The sequence below is a fragment of the Gadus morhua genome, chromosome 21 (assembly GCF_902167405.1).
Source record: "Gadus morhua chromosome 21, gadMor3.0, whole genome shotgun sequence".
Classification (NCBI taxonomy): domain Eukaryota; kingdom Metazoa; phylum Chordata; class Actinopteri; order Gadiformes; family Gadidae; genus Gadus; species Gadus morhua.
In genome coordinates this window covers 2,223,524-2,247,911 of record NC_044068.1, presented here as the reverse complement: position 1 = coordinate 2,247,911, position 24,388 = coordinate 2,223,524, and the positions used below count along the sequence as shown (strand labels likewise).

General features: G+C 42.6%; 2 protein-coding genes across 2 annotated transcripts; both read left to right on the top strand.

Annotated features, from left to right (window-relative positions):
* Positions 1-768: 768 nt before the first annotated feature.
* Positions 769-6,051, top strand: LOC115534744 (NLR family CARD domain-containing protein 3-like; the record flags this gene model as incomplete). The annotated part of the gene is made up of 6 exons (XM_030345939.1): positions 769-1,015; positions 1,133-2,930; positions 3,264-3,437; positions 4,507-4,677; positions 4,943-4,989; positions 5,564-6,051. Coding segments are annotated over exons 1-6 (2,925 nt in total), but the record flags the coding sequence as incomplete, so codon positions are not given.
* An 11,728-nt stretch (positions 6,052-17,779) lies between these two features.
* On the top strand, positions 17,780-23,051 carry LOC115534743 (NLR family CARD domain-containing protein 3-like; the record flags this gene model as incomplete). Its single annotated transcript, XM_030345938.1, has 6 exons — positions 17,780-18,026; positions 18,144-19,941; positions 20,275-20,448; positions 21,507-21,677; positions 21,943-21,989; positions 22,564-23,051. Coding segments are annotated over exons 1-6 (2,925 nt in total), but the record flags the coding sequence as incomplete, so codon positions are not given.
* Positions 23,052-24,388: the final 1,337 nt, after the last annotated feature.

Genomic DNA, 24,388 nt, shown 5'->3' with positions numbered 1-24,388 from the left:
GCAGGCTAATGATCAGGTGTGGCAGACAGAGTCTGGTGTGGGCAGGGAGTGGCCCAGGGCAGGTGAGGGCCAGGTTCAGGACAAAACAAAAGCACATGGCAATGCAAATAAAAACATTCAATTCCACAAAAGGCAGGCAGAGTCCATACAGAATACTAACAGGAAATTGTTCTATTGATCAAAGGTAAGGATCTGTCAGATTCTAAAATACATCAGCCAAACATCCAAGAGTCCTGATGGTTGTTGTTTATCTTGAAGAGTCCAGCAGCAGAGAGCAAACTCCCCTGGACCCAGCTGTGTCTCCATGAAGAGCAACCTATCTATGGATCAACCTCCTGAACTAGAAGATGGACACCCCTCCAGAGAGGAGAGGCAGGATTTTCAAACAGACGTTGAAAACCGACTAGTTGTTTTTTTATCAGACTCTACTGATCATACCAGACGTAACAAGTCAGGAGAAACAAAATAGTCGTGGGCCTTCAATCTCTGTTGATTCAGCGTTTTCTCCCAGGCTCAGATAACCGTAGCAGGGTTTATAGTGACGTTAATTATCTTTGTGTGTCTGGGCTTTTCCGACGCAGAAAACACCAGGAGAGGTTGAAGGTTACCAGTGGTCCGTCTGTACAGAATCAACACATAGAGTTAAAGGTGTGTAAATGTACAACACTGAGTTCAGTTATGAATGACATGTGAGCAACATCTCTCCTGGAGCTAACAGTCTCCAGGCTTCCCTCTTCAGACCAGCAGGACGTGGTAAAGTTCTCATCAATGTTTGTTCTGATCCAGACGATCAAGGAGAACGCACACACTTTTCTAGACAAGGAGGTGGAGAAGCTCTGGAGGGTTCTCTTCCCAGATTACCCACAATGCTCAGGGAGCCAGAGGCAGAAGGAGAAGGAGGTGGATGGTGAGGAAGAGGAGCAGAGGAGGCGCGCCATAGAGGGAGTGGAAGACATCACACTGCTCTGCATGAAGCAGTTGAAGCTGGAGGAGCTGGCCGACAAACTAAGGAGCAGTAAGTTACTCTTATTTTGAAAGAGATTGGGAGGCTACTCTTATTTTGAAACAGAGCAGTAGGAAAAAGGAACTACTATTTATATACATTCATCTTTTATATTGTTTTCTAATGTAGAAAGTGTTGCTGCTGAGTGCCAACATAAAATGAAGTCTCTTCTGAAGAAGAAGACCAAGTGTGTGTTTGAGGGAATCGCTATAGCAGGAGAGCCAAGACCTCTGAATGAGATCTACACAGAGCTCTACATCACAGAGGGAGGCAGTGGAGAGGTCAACAAGGAACATGAGGTCAGACAGATTGAAACAGCCTCCAGGAAACCAGCCAGGGAAGAAAAACCAATCAGATGTGAAGACATCCTTAAGCCCTTACCTGGAAAAGATAATCCAATCAGAATAATAATGACAACTGGAGTGGCCGGCATTGGTAAAACAGTCTTAACGAACAAGTTCATTCTGGACTGGGCTGAAGGCAAAACCAACCACAACATACACTTCACATTTCCCTTCAGTTTCAGGGAGCTGAATTTACTGAAGGATACACCGTTTAGCTTGGTGAAAATTCTTCATTACTTCTTTGAGGAAACCAAAATAGCAAAAATATCCAGATACGACTGGTTCAAAGTTGTCTTCATCTTGGATGGTCTGGATGAGTGTCGACTTCCTCTGGACTTCGAGAAAAACCCGATCTGTAATGACATCACAGAGTCCAACTCGGTGGACGTACTGCTGACAAACCTCATCATTGGCAACCTGCTTCCCTCTGCTCGCATCTGGATAACCACACGCCCTGCGGCAGCCAATCAGATCCCTGCTAAGTTTGTTGGCATGATGACAGAGGTGAGAGGGTTCACCGACCCACAGAAGGAGGAGTATTTCAGGAAGAGATTCAGAGGCGAGAAGTTGGCCAGCAAAATCATCTCCCACGTCAAGACATCACGAAGCCTCCACATCATGTGTCACATCCCACTCTTCTGTTGGATCACGGCTACAGTTCTGAAAGACTTCATCAAAAAAAACCAGAGAGGAGAAGAGGTACCCAAGACTGTGACTCAGATGTACATCCACTTCCTAAGGGTTCAGTCCATACAGGGGGACAGGAAGTATCACTGGGGAGCTGATACCGATTCACACTGTAGTTCAGAGTGCAGGAAGATCATTGTTTCTCTGGGAAAACTGTCTTTTAACCAGCTGGAGAAAGGCAACCTGATCTTCTACGAGGCAGACCTGGCAGAGTGTGACATCGATATCAGAGCAGCCTCAGAATACACAGGAATGTTCACCCAAATCTTTAAAGAGGAGTGTGGGCTGTACCAGGACAAGGTGTTTTGCTTTGTCCATCTGAGCATCCAGGAGTTTCTGGCTGCCCTTTATGTCTTCCTGACCTTCATCGAGACTGGTGTAAATCTGCTCTCAAAAGAACCACTTACCTGGTGGTCTACTTTCTTTGGAAATAAGTCTGATAAACTCTACCAGAGTGCTGTGGACAAGGCCTTAAAGAGTGAGAATGGACACCTTGACTTGTTTCTCCGCTTCCTCCTGGGCCTCTCTCTGGAGTCCAATCAGAATCTCATACGTGCTCTGCTGGGACAGTTAGGTAGTTATGCATGTACCAATCAGGGAACAGTGAAATACCTCAAGAAGAAAATAAGTGGAGATCTCTCTCCAGAGAGGAGCATCAATCTGTTCCACTGTTTGAATGAGCTGAATGACCGTTCTCTAGTGGAGGAGATCCAACAGTACCTGACATCAGGAAGACTCTCCAGAGAATCTCTAACCACTGCTCAGTGGTCAGCTCTGGTCTTCATCTTACTGTCATCAGAGGAGGAGCTGGAAGTGTTTGACCTGAAGGAATACTCAGCTTCAGAGGAGGCTCTTCTGAGGCTGCTGCCAGTGGCCAAAGCCTCCAAAACATCTCTGTAGGTTCACTAATAACATGTATTACAAAACATAAATGTTAATATACGCAACGTCTTTGTAGGTGTATTTATACTTTTTTTTTTTTACTGTAATACAATAGATACAACACAAATAATGCTAGAATATAAACTAATAATAATATACAAAACATATCTGTAGATGCACACATAAGAAATATACACACTAATAACACATAAGTATACATAGACATAGTTATATGCTGCAAATGTTTTTTAATTGTTTTATGAAAGCTTAACTGACGTCACTTTAATGAAGTTGGTTGATATCAGTTCTGAAGAGTAACAAGTTCCTATGTGTTTAATTGTGTGAAGGCTGAATGGCTGTAATCTGTCAGAGAGATGCTGTGAATGTCTGGCCTCAGTTCTCAGCTCCAACTCCTCCAGTCTGAGAAATCTAGACCTCAGTACCAATGATCTGCAGGATTCAGGAGTGAAGCTGCTCTCTGCTGGACTGGGGAGTCCACACTGTACACTGGAAACTCTCAGGTGAGTTTCACTCAATGTTTCACTCAAACAGCTAAACCACAAGGTCCCGAATCTAAATACCTATATTTGCATCCAGGAAATTAAAAATAAATGTATATACAATAATATTTCATTGGGATAAACACACTATTTGAGCGTGTTTAATATTGTACATTAAAACCATAAAAAGGGAGAAGTAGTAATAAGAAGGCTGCGCTGGCCGTGTCGGAGCCCTAGGCGATTTGAAATCAACTTGCGCCCTGGACAGGTCTTCCGAGCGGGGGGGGGGGGGGTGCTACGCTGACGGTTTCGGGCCGCCCTGACAATTGCTCCCGCGCCCCCTCGCTTCTCAGTTCTCGTCGTTTATTTTAATTGATATATTTTTTAATTAAGGGCGCCACCAGAGGGCGCCCCCAACGCATTTGTCGCCCTAGGCGGTCGCCTAGCTCGCCTATGCCGATCGCCGGCCCTGAGAAGGCACACCTGTCAGCCATTGTGATAAATAATGGGTTTCATCTGAATCTCTGTTTTACCCAGGAAACTGTATTTGTGCTCAAACTCCTGCAATCAATGTGTTGCCCTATCAGCATCACTCCATTACTAACACCAGAGGACCATGTCTGGTCCATGCGTCAGTGCTTCCTTGGTTTCATTACACTTCAGTACTTCGTCTGGACCTTCTCTGGTCCATGCGTCATTACGTTTCTGGTTTCATTACACGCATGTACATCGTCTGGACTTCTCTGTTCCTCTGTAGTTTGGTCCCTGGGTATAAGATGTGTTTATTGCACAGCATACTTTGTCTTTTTTCTACTATTCAGTAATTGTTTGCAAACGGTGCTGACCATGGACGGTATAACTGTTGACTCATGTCGAATACGCTATAATTTGGATTTCCCCCCCGGGAAAACACATCCTGGTTCTACACACTGGTTTAACCTAACTTGTGTGTGTGTGTGCGTGTGTGTGTGTGTGTGTGTGTGTGTGTGTGTGTGTGTGTGTGTGTGTGTGTGTGTGTGTGTGTGTGTGTGTGTGTGTGTTTGTGTTTGTGTTTGTGTTTGTGCGTGTGCTTGTGCATCTGTGTTTGTAGGTTGTCTGGCTGCCTGGTCACACAGGAAGGCTGTGCTTCTCTGGCCTCAGCTCTGAGCTCCAACCCCTCCCATCTGAGAGAGCTGGACCTGAGCTACAATCACCCAGACTCAGGATCTATGCTGCTCTCTGCTCTAGTGGAAAATCCACGCTGGAAACTGAACACTCTCAGGTATGGAGAGGAAAGCTCACCACTCAGGGATGTCTCCTACAAGGATTAGTCGACCGTCTTACTGTTGTATTACTAGATAATGTGTACTCGTTAAGAAGCTATGATTATTGTGTTGTTTTTAAAGACAACATGCTGCTCTCTGTGTCAAGTCAACATGTGAATAATGTTTCCCTGTTTAAAGACAACATACTGCTCTCTCTTTGTCAACATGTGAATAATGTTTCCCTGTCTAAAGACAACAAGCTGTTTCTTTTTGTCTCCCCAGTGTGGAGCACGGTGGAAAGTTGAGGCTGAAACCATCTCTAAAGAAGTGTAAGTGTCGCAGAGGAGCATTACTAAGTTTCATACAATAATAATAATAATAATAATAATAGTAATGACTAACATGTTTGAACGTTTTTTTGTTCTTTGTATGGGTAATAATATGACCCTGTTATGTATTGTGTTCATATCAGCCTACAGAAGGGACATTCAAGTTATTAGGGCGAAATAAAGAAGATAATCATAAACTAAATTATCTTTTCCCAGAATAATTTCCCAGAGAGGTCATTCTGCAAGTTGCTCTTTAATTCCAACAATTCAACCACATTAGCAGAATTAGCTACATATATTTGTGTTATCATGAACACATGACCGCTTAAAACACATACGTTGCGAATAGATCGTGCATATGAAGCAGAATTTCCTGTATTAGAAAATAAGTTGAATGGTTCTCAATTAATATTATCCTTACTATCTATTATATATACTACTTATTATTTGAAAAAGTAGTATCAGCAGTAGTTTAGATACTATCTCATTTTAATTATGATTAAATTGTTAATTATTCAGAGATCAATTTAAATGCAACGTTTCAGCCCCTAATGTTGTCTTGTTCTCCCCTCAGATGCCTGTAGACTCACACTGGACCCAAACACAGCCCAAAGAGAACTCTCTCTGTCTGAGAACGACAGAAAGGGGACGCGGGGGATAGAAAAGCATATCATATCAAGATATCAAGAGCACCGAGAGAGATTTATATCCCAGTACCAGGTGTTGTGTAGAGAGGCTCTGACTGGCCGCTGTTACTGGGAGGTAGAGTGGGAGGGAGGTGTTTCTATAGGATTGACATACAGAGGAATCACAAGGAGAGGAGGGGGTGGTAACAGTAGGCTTGGAGGGAACAACAAGTCCCGGAGTCTTTGTTGTGAGGATGACCATTACTATGCCCAGCACAACGATATAACAACATCCATACGTCTCCGCCCCGATGGCTCCACCAGAGTAGGAGTGTATCTGGACCGGCCTGCTGGCTCTCTGACCTTCTACAGAGTGTCCCCAGGTGGAGGAGGGTCCTCAGACACACTGACACACCTCCACACCTTCTGGTCCTCCTTCACCCAGGAGGACCTCCTCCCTGGGTTTGGGTTTTGGCGTTCGGGTTCCTCTGTGTCTCTGTGTCTGTTGTAGTGACAAACACACACACTCACTCACTCACTCACACACTCACACATTTTAAGTACTTTATTTGATTCCACATTACAAGTTAATATCATTTCAGGAACCAAATGTGATGAATTATCCAACAACTATTTGACCAACAAACATCTTGTTATGGGAATGCATCATTAAGGGTACAGGAAACATCTCCTTTTCCAGATGAACATGCTCCCTATAACAGTTGATATTGAGCAGTACTTAGCTAGCTGTCTGGCCCTTCTTTTACTTAGTCCACTGATGTTAAGTCCACTGACCACCAGCCTATGCACAAGGCCTAGACTGACAAAGACAAGAACAATGAGGACACATTTATAGCCACAGCTTTCAATGGCAGATGTTAGAGGATGACACACACACACACACACACACACACACACACACACACACACACACACACACACACACACACACACACACACACACACACACACACACACACACACATTTAGCTTCCTCTATAGTTATAAAGATTCATTGTTCAGATGAGGAGAGATAGGATGAGGAAATCTATTTTAGAATGGTGTATTTTCAGTGATGCTCAATTAACTCAGTTATGAGTAAATATTACATTTGTATAGGTACTTTATTGATCGGTCTATTGGTAAAATCAGTAGTATAACTGTAACAAGTATTAGTGTCTCATTCAAAAAAACTGGTATCAATGATCGGGATAGAGAGTGTATTAAATGCACTGGGGTCATGGATCGAGATAGTGTATTAAATATGATGAGACATGTAATATTCAACACACACAAAAACAAATAATTATGTTTTCCTCAAGAATGTTTGTGTGGTCTGTGATTATTCTCATCGATTGAACTTGCCATGATTCCTCTCTTGTTCTAGTTTTTTAAACAGAAATAAAGTTGGTGCTATGCCCAAGTATGACCAAGGGTTGGTTTGGGTGTTTCTCATTTATTCACAAAAGTATGAATTCTGAATTGTGCACACTTTTGAAATGGAAGGTAACGATTGTGAAGCTATAATGTATTGATCGAGACCAGAAGAAATAAAGCAAACAATTAAATTAATTAGATCTATAACATAAATAAGTATAAACACAGAAAAATGAGATGCATATTCTGTCGTCTCCTGGTCCATCTTTAGTGGTCAGTTTAGGAATCATCATCATGGAGGGTAACTTTAAAGGTGTCTATGTGACTAAACACAGCACAGTTTGAGTATGAATCCAAGATTGAGACATTTACCAACGCCTGCTCCTTATGAAGAAACATGAAGTCTCCTTTTAACAGAAGACATTTTGATCTTCATCACCGTCCCTCAGCCCCCCTTCCTGTATTCATGACATCATCATTCAAAGCTTTGGTTCATTTTCAGGTTCTAAAATAAATGCAGTAAAACCCAGTTCATGATCGGCAACTATGACCGTTACATGACCTGAAGGAGTGATGCATCACTCTTGATGGAAGGAGGTCCACTTCTCACTCGGTGAAGCCGCTGAGGCCGTTCTCAGTGTTTGGCAACATTGGCCTGAGTAGCGTGACCCGTATAGATGCAGTATCACGAAGAGCTGCAACTCTCTGAGGGTTTATAAGAAAAGCTTCTACATGGGCAGCAGTATTCACTGTGCGACTCTTAACAGCGTATGGAAGTAAATCTGTGCCATCGGATTTTGAAAAAAATAAATAAATTTGCCTCTGAATTTAACGCTTACGATTTTCCATAAATAATTTTTTTAGCTTTATTTTTCAATGTAAAAAAAAATCAAAATCAAATATTCAACGTTAAAAAATTCAACTTAAATAGTTCCAACATCCCCAAATTGAACATGCCAAATTCAGCTTCAAAATCCAATGCTGGAAAAATCAGTGTTAACATTCGGGGACCCAAGGAAGAGCAAACAATCCTAGAGGCTAGATCGCGAGAGCTGGAATAAGAGTGTCACTTGCTGGTTCTTTCTTTCTTACACAGTAGCCTATAATAGGAAATGCTCAAATGTAAATAAACGTCTTTAACACTGACTGTAGCTATTTATGATGGTGATAAGCCTATGGCCCCCTGATAAACGCCTTTGCATTTGCAGCATCATGAATGTTATGACCATGGGATCTGTGGGAACAATGACCGCTTATCGCCAAAGGTGTCGCCAAAGAGAACCAAACGGAAATCTTTGAGAATGCCACCTTAAAGTCTGCATTACTGAATCAACCAAAGCATAGAGATGTTTGATCTAAGGGGCAGAATAGAAATGCTTATTCTTAAAATTTAGATCAATACCCAGATAGCCAACATACGACTCACCGATGTTCACTGTATGTAAAATGTTATTTTCGCAAACATGTGACCAATAAAACTTTGAATTGAATTGAACATGCGCAGGAATTGTGAGGGGCAGTTGCTCTGAACTGAAACACAAGGACTGAGAATAACAGGGTATTTATTAATATATTAATACAAATGAGTAAAACACTGAAATACAGCACTCAATCACCCTAACTACTACCAAAGATAACGCAAAAAAATGTGATGCATTACTTCCATCATTCATTCTTCTTGCTAAACGAAATATTAGAAACTAACTATCAGCAGACATTTGCAGCTTATGTGATAGTGGGCTGCTTGTCTGCAAGCTAGCTAGCTGTCTGATTATTTAGGCTAAACGTTACGTGGCAAACTGAGCCTGGATTTATGAAGATTTTAATTAATTTCATAAAACTTGGCATCCTTGGAAAATCTCGGAATATTCACATTCACATTGGGAAACAGCCAGAGGATGTATATCCTTCAATGACACGCCCTCTTGTGATGTCGTCGTCTCTAAACACCAACAAAACATCTTGTAGGAGTAAGGAGACTGTGTCATCACAAGAGGGCGTGTTTTTGGCACCTCTTGATGCCAACAAAACCGTTCCCAATGAGAGAAGATATGTGTTACGTGAATTTGTTTGGCAGGGGGAAGGCCTCACCAGGAAATAACCGCTGCTGGAACCGGCCTAACGACCGACTGCATGGACACCATGGGACACATCTTCCTCAGGGAGAAACCGACTCCAGCCTTAAGATACAGATGAGCACATATGAATTAGAGTGGACAACATGGAACTGCCACCCTTATTCACCCTAAATTACACTATTTAATACATACAGTTCATAATCAGTAGACCTTCACCCCTACCAGAGCAGAGCTTTTATGATCTATTACTCTTAATATTTAACTTGCACGCTACTTCACATTAAGCTGAACTTAATGTGAGGGTCAGCTAATGTGAAGGATATCTGACCTTCACATAAAAGTTAAGGTCAGCTAATGTTTCGCTGTGTTTGAGCTTCAACAGAGAGATGTTATGAATGGAGGCACACAGGTTTGGTATGAGGAAGAAAACGTATTGTGAGGATTTGATCTTTGTGAGATTGTACTGATAACACAGGAGAAGCCTTCTCTAGGCCATGTGTTTCTATTCTCTACACATTATCTACAATTCTCTCTTCGTGGAAATCATGGGAACACTTTACAATAAGGGTGCATTGATTAACCATTTATTTACATTAGTTAATGCAGAAATAAGCAAGCAAGCAACTAAATACACATGTGAACCATATGTATTAAGTTTCCCATGCTAATTGTTATAACTTGCCATTAATGTTAAGGAATGTTACATTAATGTATGGTAAAGTGTTACTGAAATCCTGCTATTTATTTTCTGTAACTGAGGAGGAAATGTGAGGCAATGCATCAGTGACTGAGTGTCTCTACCTGCTGTTTGAACCATCAAGTGACTCTTTGTATTTCTCTGTAATTCAAGACATCGCGGCTTTGTCCATCATGCATATTTAAATAAAGTGGTTAGAGTTTGAGCTTGGAGGGGAACTGGACCAACTGGTTGGGTCACAACATCATCCTTTCCTTGTTGTGTTGGATGGTTTGGTGCTGAGCTCTTCATCACAGCAGGGAGAAGACAAGGTACTGTAGTCAAGACGCTCTGTTATATCATAATTAATAGGTTGGGTTATATTCATGAAAATGTAATGTAATGTTTTTGCTTTTCAAACTTTGGTCTACTTGGTTTGTATTTCGACATTTTTGCTTACAAATAAATTGTATTATCTTTTCTAACTATTCATCAAATAAGGATTTGAATAGTATTATGTTTAATATCTTTATTACTAATACGACTTGTAAAACTATTATAACACAATTTATTAGTATTTTGTATTTATTAGTATAATTGTATGTTATTGTGTATGTGTTACAATTATTATTATTATTATTTAGTTATTATTGCATTATTATTGTTATTATTATTATTACTACTATTATAATGATCCTTTTAATTGTAATATTAATCTCATTATTGTCATTATTGTCACTGCAAGTGAGGAAGAGGGCCAGATCTGGGGATGTGGGTGTGATCTAAACGTCATGAGGAAGTCAGTTTAAGGTCGTCAGTCAGACTGGTTCAACAGGACAGAAAACCTCAGAGGAGGATTTCCTCATAGTTAGCATATCTGTCTTCTGGTTCCTCTGCAGACGTGCTTGAATCCCTGAGACATTCTGTGTGAGTGATAAAGTTATCAGTGGTTTGTCGTAAACACTGGGCAGCGTCTCCACGTCTTTCCCCTCGTAGAGACTGAGAGCAGCAACGAACAGCAATACGCTGGTTCTATAAAAGCAGTGAATGACCGAATGCTGAATGACCAGAGAAACTATATGTAGTTGTGCATTTGTCCAGGTCTCCAGTCTACTATCAGTCAGAGGAGAGAGGAGGAGGGGGGTCCTACCTCTAAAACCACGATGTCTGGGGAACATGGCCGCTGGAGCAAAGTTAAGAGGTAAGAAGAGGATCTCTCTGTCTGTGACTGTTGTCCATCTCAGAGCTCAGCAGTGATACATCATGACACCATTATTATTTTGAGTGGCTAAGAATTCTCAGTAATGGGAATAAAATGTTAAGAGAAGTCTGCTTAAAACCCTAAATCATGGGTACTGGACCAGTCCAAGCAAGATGGAGCAGGTTGTTAGACCCCTTGATTGTTTGAGGTGCCACCAGATAGTAAATGGTAAATGGACTGCATTAGTACAACGCTATTCTAACCAGTGGCCACTCAAAGCACTTTACAATACTGCCCAACATTCACCCATTCATACATACATTCACACACCGACGGCAGAGTCTACCACGCAGGGCGACAGACAGCTTGTTGGGAGCAGTCAGGGTGAGGCGTCTTGCGCAGGGACACATGGAGGAGGAGGAGCTAGGAGGAGGCAGGGATCAAACCACCTCCTGAGTTACTGCCACCAGAACGTTGGTACAGAAGGTCATTCTTCTGTGAGGGAACAAAGTTCCAATGTTCTGGAAGGCAGTTTCTAGCATCACCAGAGCCATCCTGGGTCAGGAGAGTCCCTCCTCCACTTGACTGTATATATCGGAGGACCCCTCAACACTTTACCATCTAGCAGCCCAGTAGCAGGTTGATGAGCCACTGGTCATGTTGGGACGTAAATTACTATTCAGGGATTGGAGAGCTGGGTCTGCAGCCCAGCCTCTACATGGAACACATCCTTAGGCCAGCTGGCCGCCTGAGAACCTTCCACTTCAAGACCGCTCCATGGAAGGGAGAGTGGAACCTATTTAAATATGAACACACAGCGAGACGGACGTTTGGATTTAAATATGACTACACTTCATTCTATATGACTCATTACTCAGGCCACCAGATCTTCTTTCTTTCTCTCTTTTTCGTATTTTCCGTTGTTCTAACAACATCAAATGATGTATAATCTTCTTTACTGTATTTATTATTGACTATTGCTTCATGTCATTGTGTGTGTATAATTATGAGGCAAGTGTGTCTTTGAGAGTTCATTTTGCTTGATGATGTCAATCACACTCATGTCCTGTGGTTATTTATGTTTGTTGAAAGTAATTGAACTTTGAAATCTCAGGAAAAAAGCATCCAGAAGACTCAAGCAGCAGACAGCAGACTCCCCTGGACCCAGCTGTGTCTCCATGAAGAATGACCTCTCAATGGAACAACTGGTTGGATGTAAAGATGGAAATCAGTCTATTAAGCCAAGGTAAGCATCTGTCAGATTATCAAACACATCAGGCAAACATTCTAGAGCCCTGAATAAAAGATGGTTGTTGTTGTGCATCTAGAAGAGTTCAGCAGCAGAGAGCAGACTCCCCTGGACCAAGCTGTGTCTTCATGAAGAGTGACCCCTTTATGAATGAACCTCCTGACTTTAAAGATGGACGCCCATCCAGAGAGGAGAGGTAGGAGTATCAAACAGATAAATTGGTTTTTATGACTCTACTGATCAGACACAGGGCCGGAATAAGTAATTTTGAGTCCTGGGACTATTTACCAGGAGGAGGCCCCTATATCGTTCGAATGCACATGACACGCACACAAACCCTTGGCATGTGCACTGACACATCACGGCTTTGAAGTCCACAGAACCACTCTAATTATGATCGCACACTAGACAGTTTAAAGCCAAGGACAAAATGTATGTGCCATGAAATACACTGTAGAGTATTATAAACCAATAATGTAAATATACACAGATTTCAACTTATTCCGAATCAAAAACTATATAGCCTGGGAATGGCCATTATCACGTACAAACCCAAACAAACTAAAAGGCATTCAGATATGCCTGTGGTGCAAGTGCAACATCTCCAGGGTGGAAAGCATTTGAATTGCCTTACATACAAACATTTTTTTTTTAAAACTATTTTACAATTAAGGGAGCCTTACATTTGATTTCTGCACACTTGTCATCGTGATCTAGTACCTGGCTCTGGCCCTGGCTCAGCATCAGTTGTATCAGCAGAGCTTGTACTGCTAGTAAAGGCACTGGCAGACTGGCTAGTCATGACACTGCAGTTGGTTGGCTAAACGTGATGGATGTAGTCGCAGCAGCGGACTGACTAACCGTCGGATTTGTGGCAGCACTCCATATATTTGTTACGTCTTCTTCAGTAATTCTTTTTTGGGCCCCACTCTCGTGCTCCCTTTGTCCAGACAATTTAACAAATTATTTCTGCGCTCACTCGGAACCCGTTTTCTGACGTCTCACTGAGGCCCCCTGGTGCCGAGGCCTGGGGCTGCAGCCCTTAAAGGAAATTTTCTAAATCCGGCCCTTATCAGACAAAACAAGTGAGGAGAAACCAAATAGTTGCGGACACTCAATCTCTGTTGATAAAGTTTCGTCCCTCCAGGCTTCACATCCAATAATATGAGCAGATCTCCAACTGCTTGTGATTGTAGTCCATGTCAGAGCTCAACAATGATACATCATGACTCCATGTTACTCTGAGTGAAAGCTGTGTGTGTTTTATGTTGCAGCCCAGAGCAGCAGCAGAGAGCAGACTCGTCTGGAACCAGCTGTGTCTCCTTGAGTGACCAATCTATGACACAACCTGTCAGATTTAAAGATGGAAATCAGTCTTTTGATCAAAGGTGAGGATCTGTCAGATTATGAAATACATCAGCCAAACATCCGTGAGTCCTGACTCACAGGCAGTTGTTGTTTATCTTGAAGAGTCAAGCCGGAGACAGCAGACTCCCCTGGACCCAGCTGTGTCTCCATGAACAGTTACCGGCGTATGACCGGGGAATCCCCTGCTCAGTGTTGAGAAAGTTCACATGCTACGTGAACTAGTTCTAAGTTCAGTTCACACTTTAGCGCATTTTGTAAATCCCATTGATTTCGGAAACCGAAAGGGGGGGTGTTCACGTTTGGTTGTAGTCTTTTCGCTCGGTTCTTGCCCTACTGATGAGATGGAAAACCGAGCGAAAAGACTATAACCAAACATAAACAGCCCCCGTTTCTGGCCAAAAAACAATGATTCTAGGAGGTATTCTAGTCTGCTGAGCTATGAGCCAGAGAGCTAACGTTATGGATTGTACATATTTATAATTCGAAATTCGTCTCAGCCTTTATACCACAGATACTCTAGGGTCTATAGCATATAAATGCATAGTCTGATTACAGTTTAATTCATTTTTCACAATTTAACAGCTCTAGTTTTGAAGAATAATCACCATGCCATTAGTTTCAATGGGAATTGCGACGGTCTATACTTTCAACATAAAGTGTACACATTTATAATTCGAAATTCGTCCCAGCCTTTATACGACAGATACTATATGGTCTATAGCTTATAACCGCGTTTTCTGATTACAGTTTAATGTAGCAGTAAGCTGACAACACCGTAACTGCAAATTAACCAGGCAGAGATAACCATGACAAACGGTCAAACAACACGGCATTCTGCGCGCGCATCCGCCGTGTTGATAAACAAATAACCCCCCTATTGAACGAAGTGTAACTGAGTGAGCGTGCCGTTCACAGACCCCAGAATGAACAAGTTCACAGTAACGTTCATCAGGCAGTAATACAGTACGTTCGGTTCACGTTCGCCCAAAATATGAACGAGTTCATGAACTATCGTTCAATGAACGCATTCAGGCACAACACTGCCCCTGCTCTTTGCGATAAGAGCCCTGGGATCTTTTATGACCTCAGTGAGTCAGGACCTCGGTTTTACGTTTCCATTGGGAATGATGTTTTTGGCCAGAGGTAATAGTGCCACCTACTGGCCAACACCTGACACTACTCCAGCAGTGTTCCCAGTTGGTCTCCCATCCAGTACTAACAAAGCCCACACCAGCTCAGTTTCAGAGATTCAGCTAAGGCAGGGTTACCATTGGTCTAGCTGCTAAAGAACCTTAACACACACATACCTGTAACACACAACAGGCAGGGCACATCACATATGGGCAGGGGAAGAGATCGCTGGCATCCCTACAACAGAATAATTAGCCAGTTAGCACCTAATTAAATGCATTAAATTCTTGTTCATATTTTATTATGCTCATTTGCATATTCGCACAACAGCGGAACTGAGAGTAGACATTCTTACGGTACGGCCACACCAACCGCGTTACTCGCGTTTGGGGTGTCGAAAATCGGCATTTTTGCATAGGGAACCATTGGTAAAGGCGCGTAGACGCGTTACAAGCGTTGAAGCATCGCGTTTGGGGCGTTATGTTACGGCCACACCAAACACGTTACTTGCGTTGGATAACGCGTGTAACGTGCCTAACTTGACGCTTGATCATTGTGTTTCACAAAAATGGTTCAACGCGTCCTAACGCGCCTGTGGCTGCGCTAGAGTCCGAGGTAGGAAACCCAAACGCCGCCGTGTTTGGGTGCATGATAGAGTTTAGATCGGGTTAGATTAAATAATCTTGGATATAAATAACAATAATCGGGTTAAATAACTTCACATGGTGTGTCTGGTGTGTTTCCAGCATTCGTAGTGTTGATCAGCAGAGATATAGTCCGCCAAGACGTTGAGGTTGCTTAGTAACCAGAGACTCTGTCCATGCAAGTGAACGGAGCGTTCCCTCTTCGTCATAACTATCAAACCAAACATCCTTCACATTCACCGAGCAAACATTATGAAAGTAAAATGCACATTTCTCGCTAAAAATGTTTCCATAAACGCATTTAATAGCGTAACTATGTTACTATTTCCACCCAGAATAAAGAAAGATGTCGGCCGTATGCTTCTGTGCAAGCGTCACTACTCTCTGCCAGTGACGTCGGGTCAAGCTCCACGCTGATTGGCTATCGCGGCTAAGCGTCACACGTTGGAGCGTTGAAAGTTAAATTTTTTGAACTCTGGCCGTTGGTGCGTTGGGCGCGTTACTGCGTTTACGTGCGTAATTACGTGTGTCTGCCGCGTCTAACGCCCCTAACCCGACGCTTCAACGCGTGGAACGCGTCTACGCGCCTATACCAATAACCCTATGCAAAAATGCAGATTTTCGACGCCCCAAACGCGAGTAACGCGAGCTAAACTCTATCATGCACGATCTAAACTCTATCATGCACCCAAACACGGCGGCGTCTGGGTTTCCTACCTCGGACTCTAGCGCAGCCACAGGCGCGTTAGGCGCGTTGAACCATTTTTGTGACACACAACGATCAAGCGTCAAGTTAGGCACGTTACACGCGTTATCCAACTCGAGTAACGCATTTGGTGTGGCCGTAGCATAACACAATGAAAAATATACATGTCATAGAAAACAATGAGATGAACGCTGTATAAATTAACTCATTTAACGTAGGATTCATAATCCCAGTTTACCTCTTTCCCAGACTTCCAGCGAGAGGAAGTCTGGGTGTGTGCAACACCAATTAACGCCCAACAGAACAATAACAAACGATGAGTGGAGCTAAAAAAATCAGGTATCTGTATGTTACAGGTAGAAATTTGGGGAAGTTCACTATAAACTAAACATTTATTACACTGTTACATGAGCAGATCTCTAACTGTCTATGACTGTTGCTCATCTCAGAGCTCAGCAGTGATACATCATGACACCATCATTAGTAAAAGCTGTGTGTGTTTGTGTTGAAGCCCAGAGCAGCAGCAGAAAGCAGACTCCCCTCGACCAAGCTATGTCTCCATGAGGAGTGACCGCTCTAGGACACAACCTGTTCGATTTAAAGATGGAAATGTTAAGACTTGCAGATAAGGACCCAGGTGCAGACCAGATTCAATTGGCAAAAATATTTATTCCTTCTCAGGATTCAAACAAAGGGCAGAAAGGTCAAAAGTCAAACTTAAGTGTCAAAAATGTAAAGCACAGAAGATCCAGGCAAAGTTCCGACAGAGAATGAAAAATCCAAAAACAGAAAATCACGAGGCAGAGAATCCAATGTATACTGGCAGAGGAGAAACAGGCAGAGCAAAAACGGGCAGAGAATCTCTCCAAACTTTCTGGTACAATCTGACAAAGACTAACTGGTGGTCTGAACTCAAATATCAGAGGGAAAACAAATCATTGGCAGAGAGAAAACAAGGGACAGTGAAACTCAATCAGGACAACAAGCAGGCTAATGATCAGGTGTGGGCAGGGAGTGGCCCAGGGCAGGTGAGGGCCAGGTTCAGGACAAAACAAAAGCACATGGCAATGCAAATAAAAACATTCAATTCCACAAAAGGCAGGCAGAGTCCATACAGAATACTAACAGGAAATTGTTCTATTGATCAAAGGTAAGGATCTGTCAGATTCTAAAATACATCAGCCAAACATCCAAGAGTCCTGATGGTTGTTGTTTATCTTGAAGAGTCCAGCAGCAGAGAGCAAACTCCCCTGGACCCAGCCGTGTCTCCATGAAGAGCAACCTATCTATGGATCAACCTCCTGAACTAGAAGATGGACACCCCTCCAGAGAGGAGAGGCAGGATTTTCAAACAGACGTTGAAAACCGACTAGTTGTTTTTTTATCAGACTCTACTGATCATACCAGACGTAACAAGTCAGGAGAAACAAAATAGTCGTGGGCCTTCAATCTCTGTTGATTCAGCGTTTTCTCCCAGGCTCAGATAACCGTAGCAGGGTTTATAGTGACGTTAATTATCTTTGTGTGTCTGGGCTTTTCCGACGCAGAAAACACCAGGAGAGGTTGAAGGTTACCAGTGGTCCGTCTGTACAGAATCAACACATAGAGTTAAAGGTGTGTAAATGTACAACACTGAGTTCAGTTATGAATGACATGTGAGCAACATCTCTCCTGGAGCTAACAGTCTCCAGGCTTCCCTCTTCAGACCAGCAGGACGTGGTAAAGTTCTCATCAATGTTTGTTCTGATCCAGACGATCAAGGAGAACGCACACACTTTTCTAGACAAGGAGGTGGAGAAGCTCTGGAGGGTTCTCTTCCCAGATTACCCACAATGCTCAGGGAGCCAGAGGCAGAAGGAGAAGGAGGTGGATGGTGAGGAAGAGGAGCAGAGGAGGCGCGCCATAGAGGGAGTGGAAGACATCACACTGCTCTGCATGAAGCAGTTGAAGCTGGAGGAGCTGGCCGACAAACTAAGGAGCAGTAAGTTACTCTTATTTTGAAAGAGATTGGGAGGCTACTCTTATTTTGAAACAGAGCAGTAGGAAAAAGGAACTACTATTTATATACATTCATCTTTTATATTGTTTTCTAATGTAGAAAGTGTTGCTGCTGAGTGCCAACATAAAATGAAGTCTCTTCTGAAGAAGAAGACCAAGTGTGTGTTTGAGGGAATCGCTATAGCAGGAGAGCCAAGACCTCTGAATGAGATCTACACAGAGCTCTACATCACAGAGGGAGGCAGTGGAGAGGTCAACAAGGAACATGAGGTCAGACAGATTGAAACAGCCTCCAGGAAACCAGCCAGGGAAGAAAAACCAATCAGATGTGAAGACATCCTTAAGCCCTTACCTGGAAAAGATAATCCAATCAGAATAATAATGACAACTGGAGTGGCCGGCATTGGTAAAACAGTCTTAACGAACAAGTTCATTCTGGACTGGGCTGAAGGCAAAACCAACCACAACATACACTTCACATTTCCCTTCAGTTTCAGGGAGCTGAATTTACTGAAGGATACACCGTTTAGCTTGGTGAAAATTCTTCATTACTTCTTTGAGGAAACCAAAATAGCAAAAATATCCAGATACGACTGGTTCAAAGTTGTCTTCATCTTGGATGGTCTGGATGAGTGTCGACTTCCTCTGGACTTCGAGAAAAACCCGATCTGTAATGACATCACAGAGTCCAACTCGGTGGACGTACTGCTGACAAACCTCATCATTGGCAACCTGCTTCCCTCTGCTCGCATCTGGATAACCACACGCCCTGCGGCAGCCAATCAGATCCCTGCTAAGTTTGTTGGCATGATGACAGAGGTGAGAGGGTTCACCGACCCACAGAAGGAGGAGTATTTCAGGAAGAGATTCAGAGGCGAGAAGTTGGCCAGCAAAATCATCTCCCACGTCAAGACATCACGAAGCCTCCACATCATGTGTCACATCCCACTCTTCTGTTGGATCACGGCTACAGTTCTGAAAGACTTCATCAAAAAAAACCAGAGAGGAGAAGAGGTACCCAAGACTGTGACTCAGATGTACATCCACTTCCTAAGGGTTCAGTCCATACAGGGGGACAGGAAGTATCACTGGGGAGCTGATACCGATTCACACTGTAGTTCAGAGTGCAGGAAGATCATTGTTTCTCTGGGAAAACTGTCTTTTAACCAGCTGGAGAAAGGCAACCTGATCTTCTACGAGGCAGACCTGGCAGAGTGTGACATCGATATCAGAGCAGCCTCAGAATACACAGGAATGTTCACCCAAATCTTTAAAGAGGAGTGTGGGCTGTACCAGGACAAGGTGTTTTGCTTTGTCCATCTGAGCATCCAGGAGTTTCTGGCTGCCCTTTATGTCTTCCTGACCTTCATCGAGACTGGTGTAAATCTGCTCTCAAAAGAACCACTTACCTGGTGGTCTACTTTCTTTGGAAATAAGTCTGATAAACTCTACCAGAGTGCTGTGGACAAGGCCTTAAAGAGTGAGAATGGACACCTTGACTTGTTTCTCCGCTTCCTCCTGGGCCTCTCTCTGGAGACCAATCAGAATCTCATACGTGCTCTGCTGGGACAGTTAGGTAGTTATGCATGTACCAATCAGGGAACAGTGAAATACCTCAAGAAGAAAATAAGTGGAGATCTCTCTCCAGAGAGGAGCATCAATCTGTTCCACTGTTTGAATGAGCTGAATGACCGTTCTCTAGTGGAGGAGATCCAACAGTACCTGACATCAGGAAGACTCTCCAGAGAATCTCTAACCACTGCTCAGTGGTCAGCTCTGGTCTTCATCTTACTGTCATCAGAGGAGGAGCTGGAAGTGTTTGACCTGAAGGAATACTCAGCTTCAGAGGAGGCTCTTCTGAGGCTGCTGCCAGTGGCCAAAGCCTCCAAAACATCTCTGTAGGTTCACTAATAACATGTATTACAAAACATAAATGTTAATATACGCAACGTCTTTGTAGGTGTATTTATACTTTTTTTTTTTTACTGTAATACAATAGATACAACACAAATAATGCTAGAATATAAACTAATAATAATATACAAAACATATCTGTAGATGCACACATAAGAAATATACACACTAATAACACATAAGTATACATAGACATAGTTATATGCTGCAAATGTTTTTTAATTGTTTTATGAAAGCTTAACTGACGTCACTTTAATGAAGTTGGTTGATATCAGTTCTGAAGAGTAACAAGTTCCTATGTGTTTAATTGTGTGAAGGCTGAATGGCTGTAATCTGTCAGAGAGATGCTGTGAATGTCTGGCCTCAGTTCTCAGCTCCAACTCCTCCAGTCTGAGAAATCTAGACCTCAGTACCAATGATCTGCAGGATTCAGGAGTGAAGCTGCTCTCTGCTGGACTGGGGAGTCCACACTGTACACTGGAAACTCTCAGGTGAGTTTCACTCAATGTTTCACTCAAACAGCTAAACCACAAGGTCCCGAATCTAAATACCTATATTTGCATCCAGGAAATTAAAAATAAATGTATATACAATAATATTTCATTGGGATAAACACACTATTTGAGCGTGTTTAATATTGTACATTAAAACCATAAAAAGGGAGAAGTAGTAATAAGAAGGCTGCGCTGGCCGTGTCGGAGCCCTAGGCGATTTGAAATCAACTTGCGCCCTGGACAGGTCTTCCGAGCGGGGGGGGGGGGGTGCTACGCTGACGGTTTCGGGCCGCCCTGACAATTGCTCCCGCGCCCCCTCGCTTCTCAGTTCTCGTCGTTTATTTTAATTGATATATTTTTTAATTAAGGGCGCCACCAGAGGGCGCCCCCAACGCATTTGTCGCCCTAGGCGGTCGCCTAGCTCGCCTATGCCGATCGCCGGCCCTGAGAAGGCACACCTGTCAGCCATTGTGATAAATAATGGGTTTCATCTGAATCTCTGTTTTACCCAGGAAACTGTATTTGTGCTCAAACTCCTGCAATCAATGTGTTGCCCTATCAGCATCACTCCATTACTAACACCAGAGGACCATGTCTGGTCCATGCGTCAGTGCTTCCTTGGTTTCATTACACTTCAGTACTTCGTCTGGACCTTCTCTGGTCCATGCGTCATTACGTTTCTGGTTTCATTACACGCATGTACATCGTCTGGACTTCTCTGTTCCTCTGTAGTTTGGTCCCTGGGTATAAGATGTGTTTATTGCACAGCATACTTTGTCTTTTTTCTACTATTCAGTAATTGTTTGCAAACGGTGCTGACCATGGACGGTATAACTGTTGACTCATGTCGAATACGCTATAATTTGGATTTCCCCCCCGGGAAAACACATCCTGGTTCTACACACTGGTTTAACCTAACTTGTGTGTGTGTGTGCGTGTGTGTGTGTGTGTGTGTGTGTGTGTGTGTGTGTGTGTGTGTGTGTGTGTGTGTGTGTGTGTGTGTGTTTGTGTTTGTGTTTGTGTTTGTGCGTGTGCTTGTGCATCTGTGTTTGTAGGTTGTCTGGCTGCCTGGTCACACAGGAAGGCTGTGCTTCTCTGGCCTCAGCTCTGAGCTCCAACCCCTCCCATCTGAGAGAGCTGGACCTGAGCTACAATCACCCAGACTCAGGATCTATGCTGCTCTCTGCTCTAGTGGAAAATCCACGCTGGAAACTGAACACTCTCAGGTATGGAGAGGAAAGCTCACCACTCAGGGATGTCTCCTACAAGGATTAGTCGACCGTCTTACTGTTGTATTACTAGATAATGTGTACTCGTTAAGAAGCTATGATTATTGTGTTGTTTTTAAAGACAACATGCTGCTCTCTGTGTCAAGTCAACATGTGAATAATGTTTCCCTGTTTAAAGACAACATACTGCTCTCTCTTTGTCAACATGTGAATAATGTTTCCCTGTCTAAAGACAACAAGCTGTTTCTTTTTGTCTCCCCAGTGTGGAGCACGGTGGAAAGTTGAGGCTGAAACCATCTCTAAAGAAGTGTAAGTGTCGCAGAGGAGCATTACTAAGTTTCATACAATAATAATAATAATAATAATAATAGTAATGACTAACATGTTTGAACGTTTTTTTGTTCTTTGTATGGGTAATAATATGACCCTGTTATGTATTGTGTTCATATCAGCCTACAGAAGGGACATTCAAGTTATTAGGGCGAAATAAAGAAGATAATCATAAACTAAATTATCTTTTCCCAGAATAATTTCCCAGAGAGGTCATTCTGCAAGTTGCTCTTTAATTCCAACAATTCAACCACATTAGCAGAATTAGCTACATATATTTGTGTTATCATGAACACATGACCGCTTAAAACACATACGTTGCGAATAGATCGTGCATATGAAGCAGAATTTCCTGTATTAGAAAATAAGTTGAATGGTTCTCAATTAATATTATCCTTACTATCTATTATATATACTACTTATTATTTGAAAAAGTAGTATCAGCAGTAGTTTAGATACTATCTCATTTTAATTATGATTAAATTGTTAATTATTCAGAGATCAATTTAAATGCAACGTTTCAGCCCCTAATGTTGTCTTGTTCTCCCCTCAGATGCCTGTAGACTCACACTGGACCCAAACACAGCCCAAAGAGAACTCTCTCTGTCTGAGAACGACAGAAAGGGGACGCGGGGGATAGAAAAGCATATCATATCAAGATATCAAGAGCACCGAGAGAGATTTATATCCCAGTACCAGGTGTTGTGTAGAGAGGCTCTGACTGGCCGCTGTTACTGGGAGGTAGAGTGGGAGGGAGGTGTTTCTATAGGATTGACATACAGAGGAATCACAAGGAGAGGAGGGGGTGGTAACAGTAGGCTTGGAGGGAACAACAAGTCCCGGAGTCTTTGTTGTGAGGATGACCATTACTATGCCCAGCACAACGATATAACAACATCCATACGTCTCCGCCCCGATGGCTCCACCAGAGTAGGAGTGTATCTGGACCGGCCTGCTGGCTCTCTGACCTTCTACAGAGTGTCCCCAGGTGGAGGAGGGTCCTCAGACACACTGACACACCTCCACACCTTCTGGTCCTCCTTCACCCAGGAGGACCTCCTCCCTGGGTTTGGGTTTTGGCGTTCGGGTTCCTCTGTGTCTCTGTGTCTGTTGTAGTGACAAACACACACACTCACTCACTCACTCACACACTCACACATTTTAAGTACTTTATTTGATTCCACATTACAAGTTAATATCATTTCAGGAACCAAATGTGATGAATTATCCAACAACTATTTGACCAACAAACATCTTGTTATGGGAATGCATCATTAAGGGTACAGGAAACATCTCCTTTTCCAGATGAACATGCTCCCTATAACAGTTGATATTGAGCAGTACTTAGCTAGCTGTCTGGCCCTTCTTTTACTTAGTCCACTGATGTTAAGTCCACTGACCACCAGCCTATGCACAAGGCCTAGACTGACAAAGACAAGAACAATGAGGACACATTTATAGCCACAGCTTTCAATGGCAGATGTTAGAGGATGACACACACACACACACACACACACACACACACACACACACACACACACACACACACACACACACACACACACACACACACACACACACACACATTTAGCTTCCTCTATAGTTATAAAGATTCATTGTTCAGATGAGGAGAGATAGGATGAGGAAATCTATTTTAGAATGGTGTATTTTCAGTGATGCTCAATTAACTCAGTTATGAGTAAATATTACATTTGTATAGGTACTTTATTGATCGGTCTATTGGTAAAATCAGTAGTATAACTGTAACAAGTATTAGTGTCTCATTCAAAAAAACTGGTATCAATGATCGGGATAGAGAGTGTATTAAATGCACTGGGGTCATGGATCGAGATAGTGTATTAAATATGATGAGACATGTAATATTCAACACACACAAAAACAAATAATTATGTTTTCCTCAAGAATGTTTGTGTGGTCTGTGATTATTCTCATCGATTGAACTTGCCATGATTCCTCTCTTGTTCTAGTTTTTTAAACAGAAATAAAGTTGGTGCTATGCCCAAGTATGACCAAGGGTTGGTTTGGGTGTTTCTCATTTATTCACAAAAGTATGAATTCTGAATTGTGCACACTTTTGAAATGGAAGGTAACGATTGTGAAGCTATAATGTATTGATCGAGACCAGAAGAAATAAAGCAAACAATTAAATTAATTAGATCTATAACATAAATAAGTATAAACACAGAAAAATGAGATGCATATTCTGTCGTCTCCTGGTCCATCTTTAGTGGTCAGTTTAGGAATCATCATCATGGAGGGTAACTTTAAAGGTGTCTATGTGACTAAACACAGCACAGTTTGAGTATGAATCCAAGATTGAGACATTTACCAACGCCTGCTCCTTATGAAGAAACATG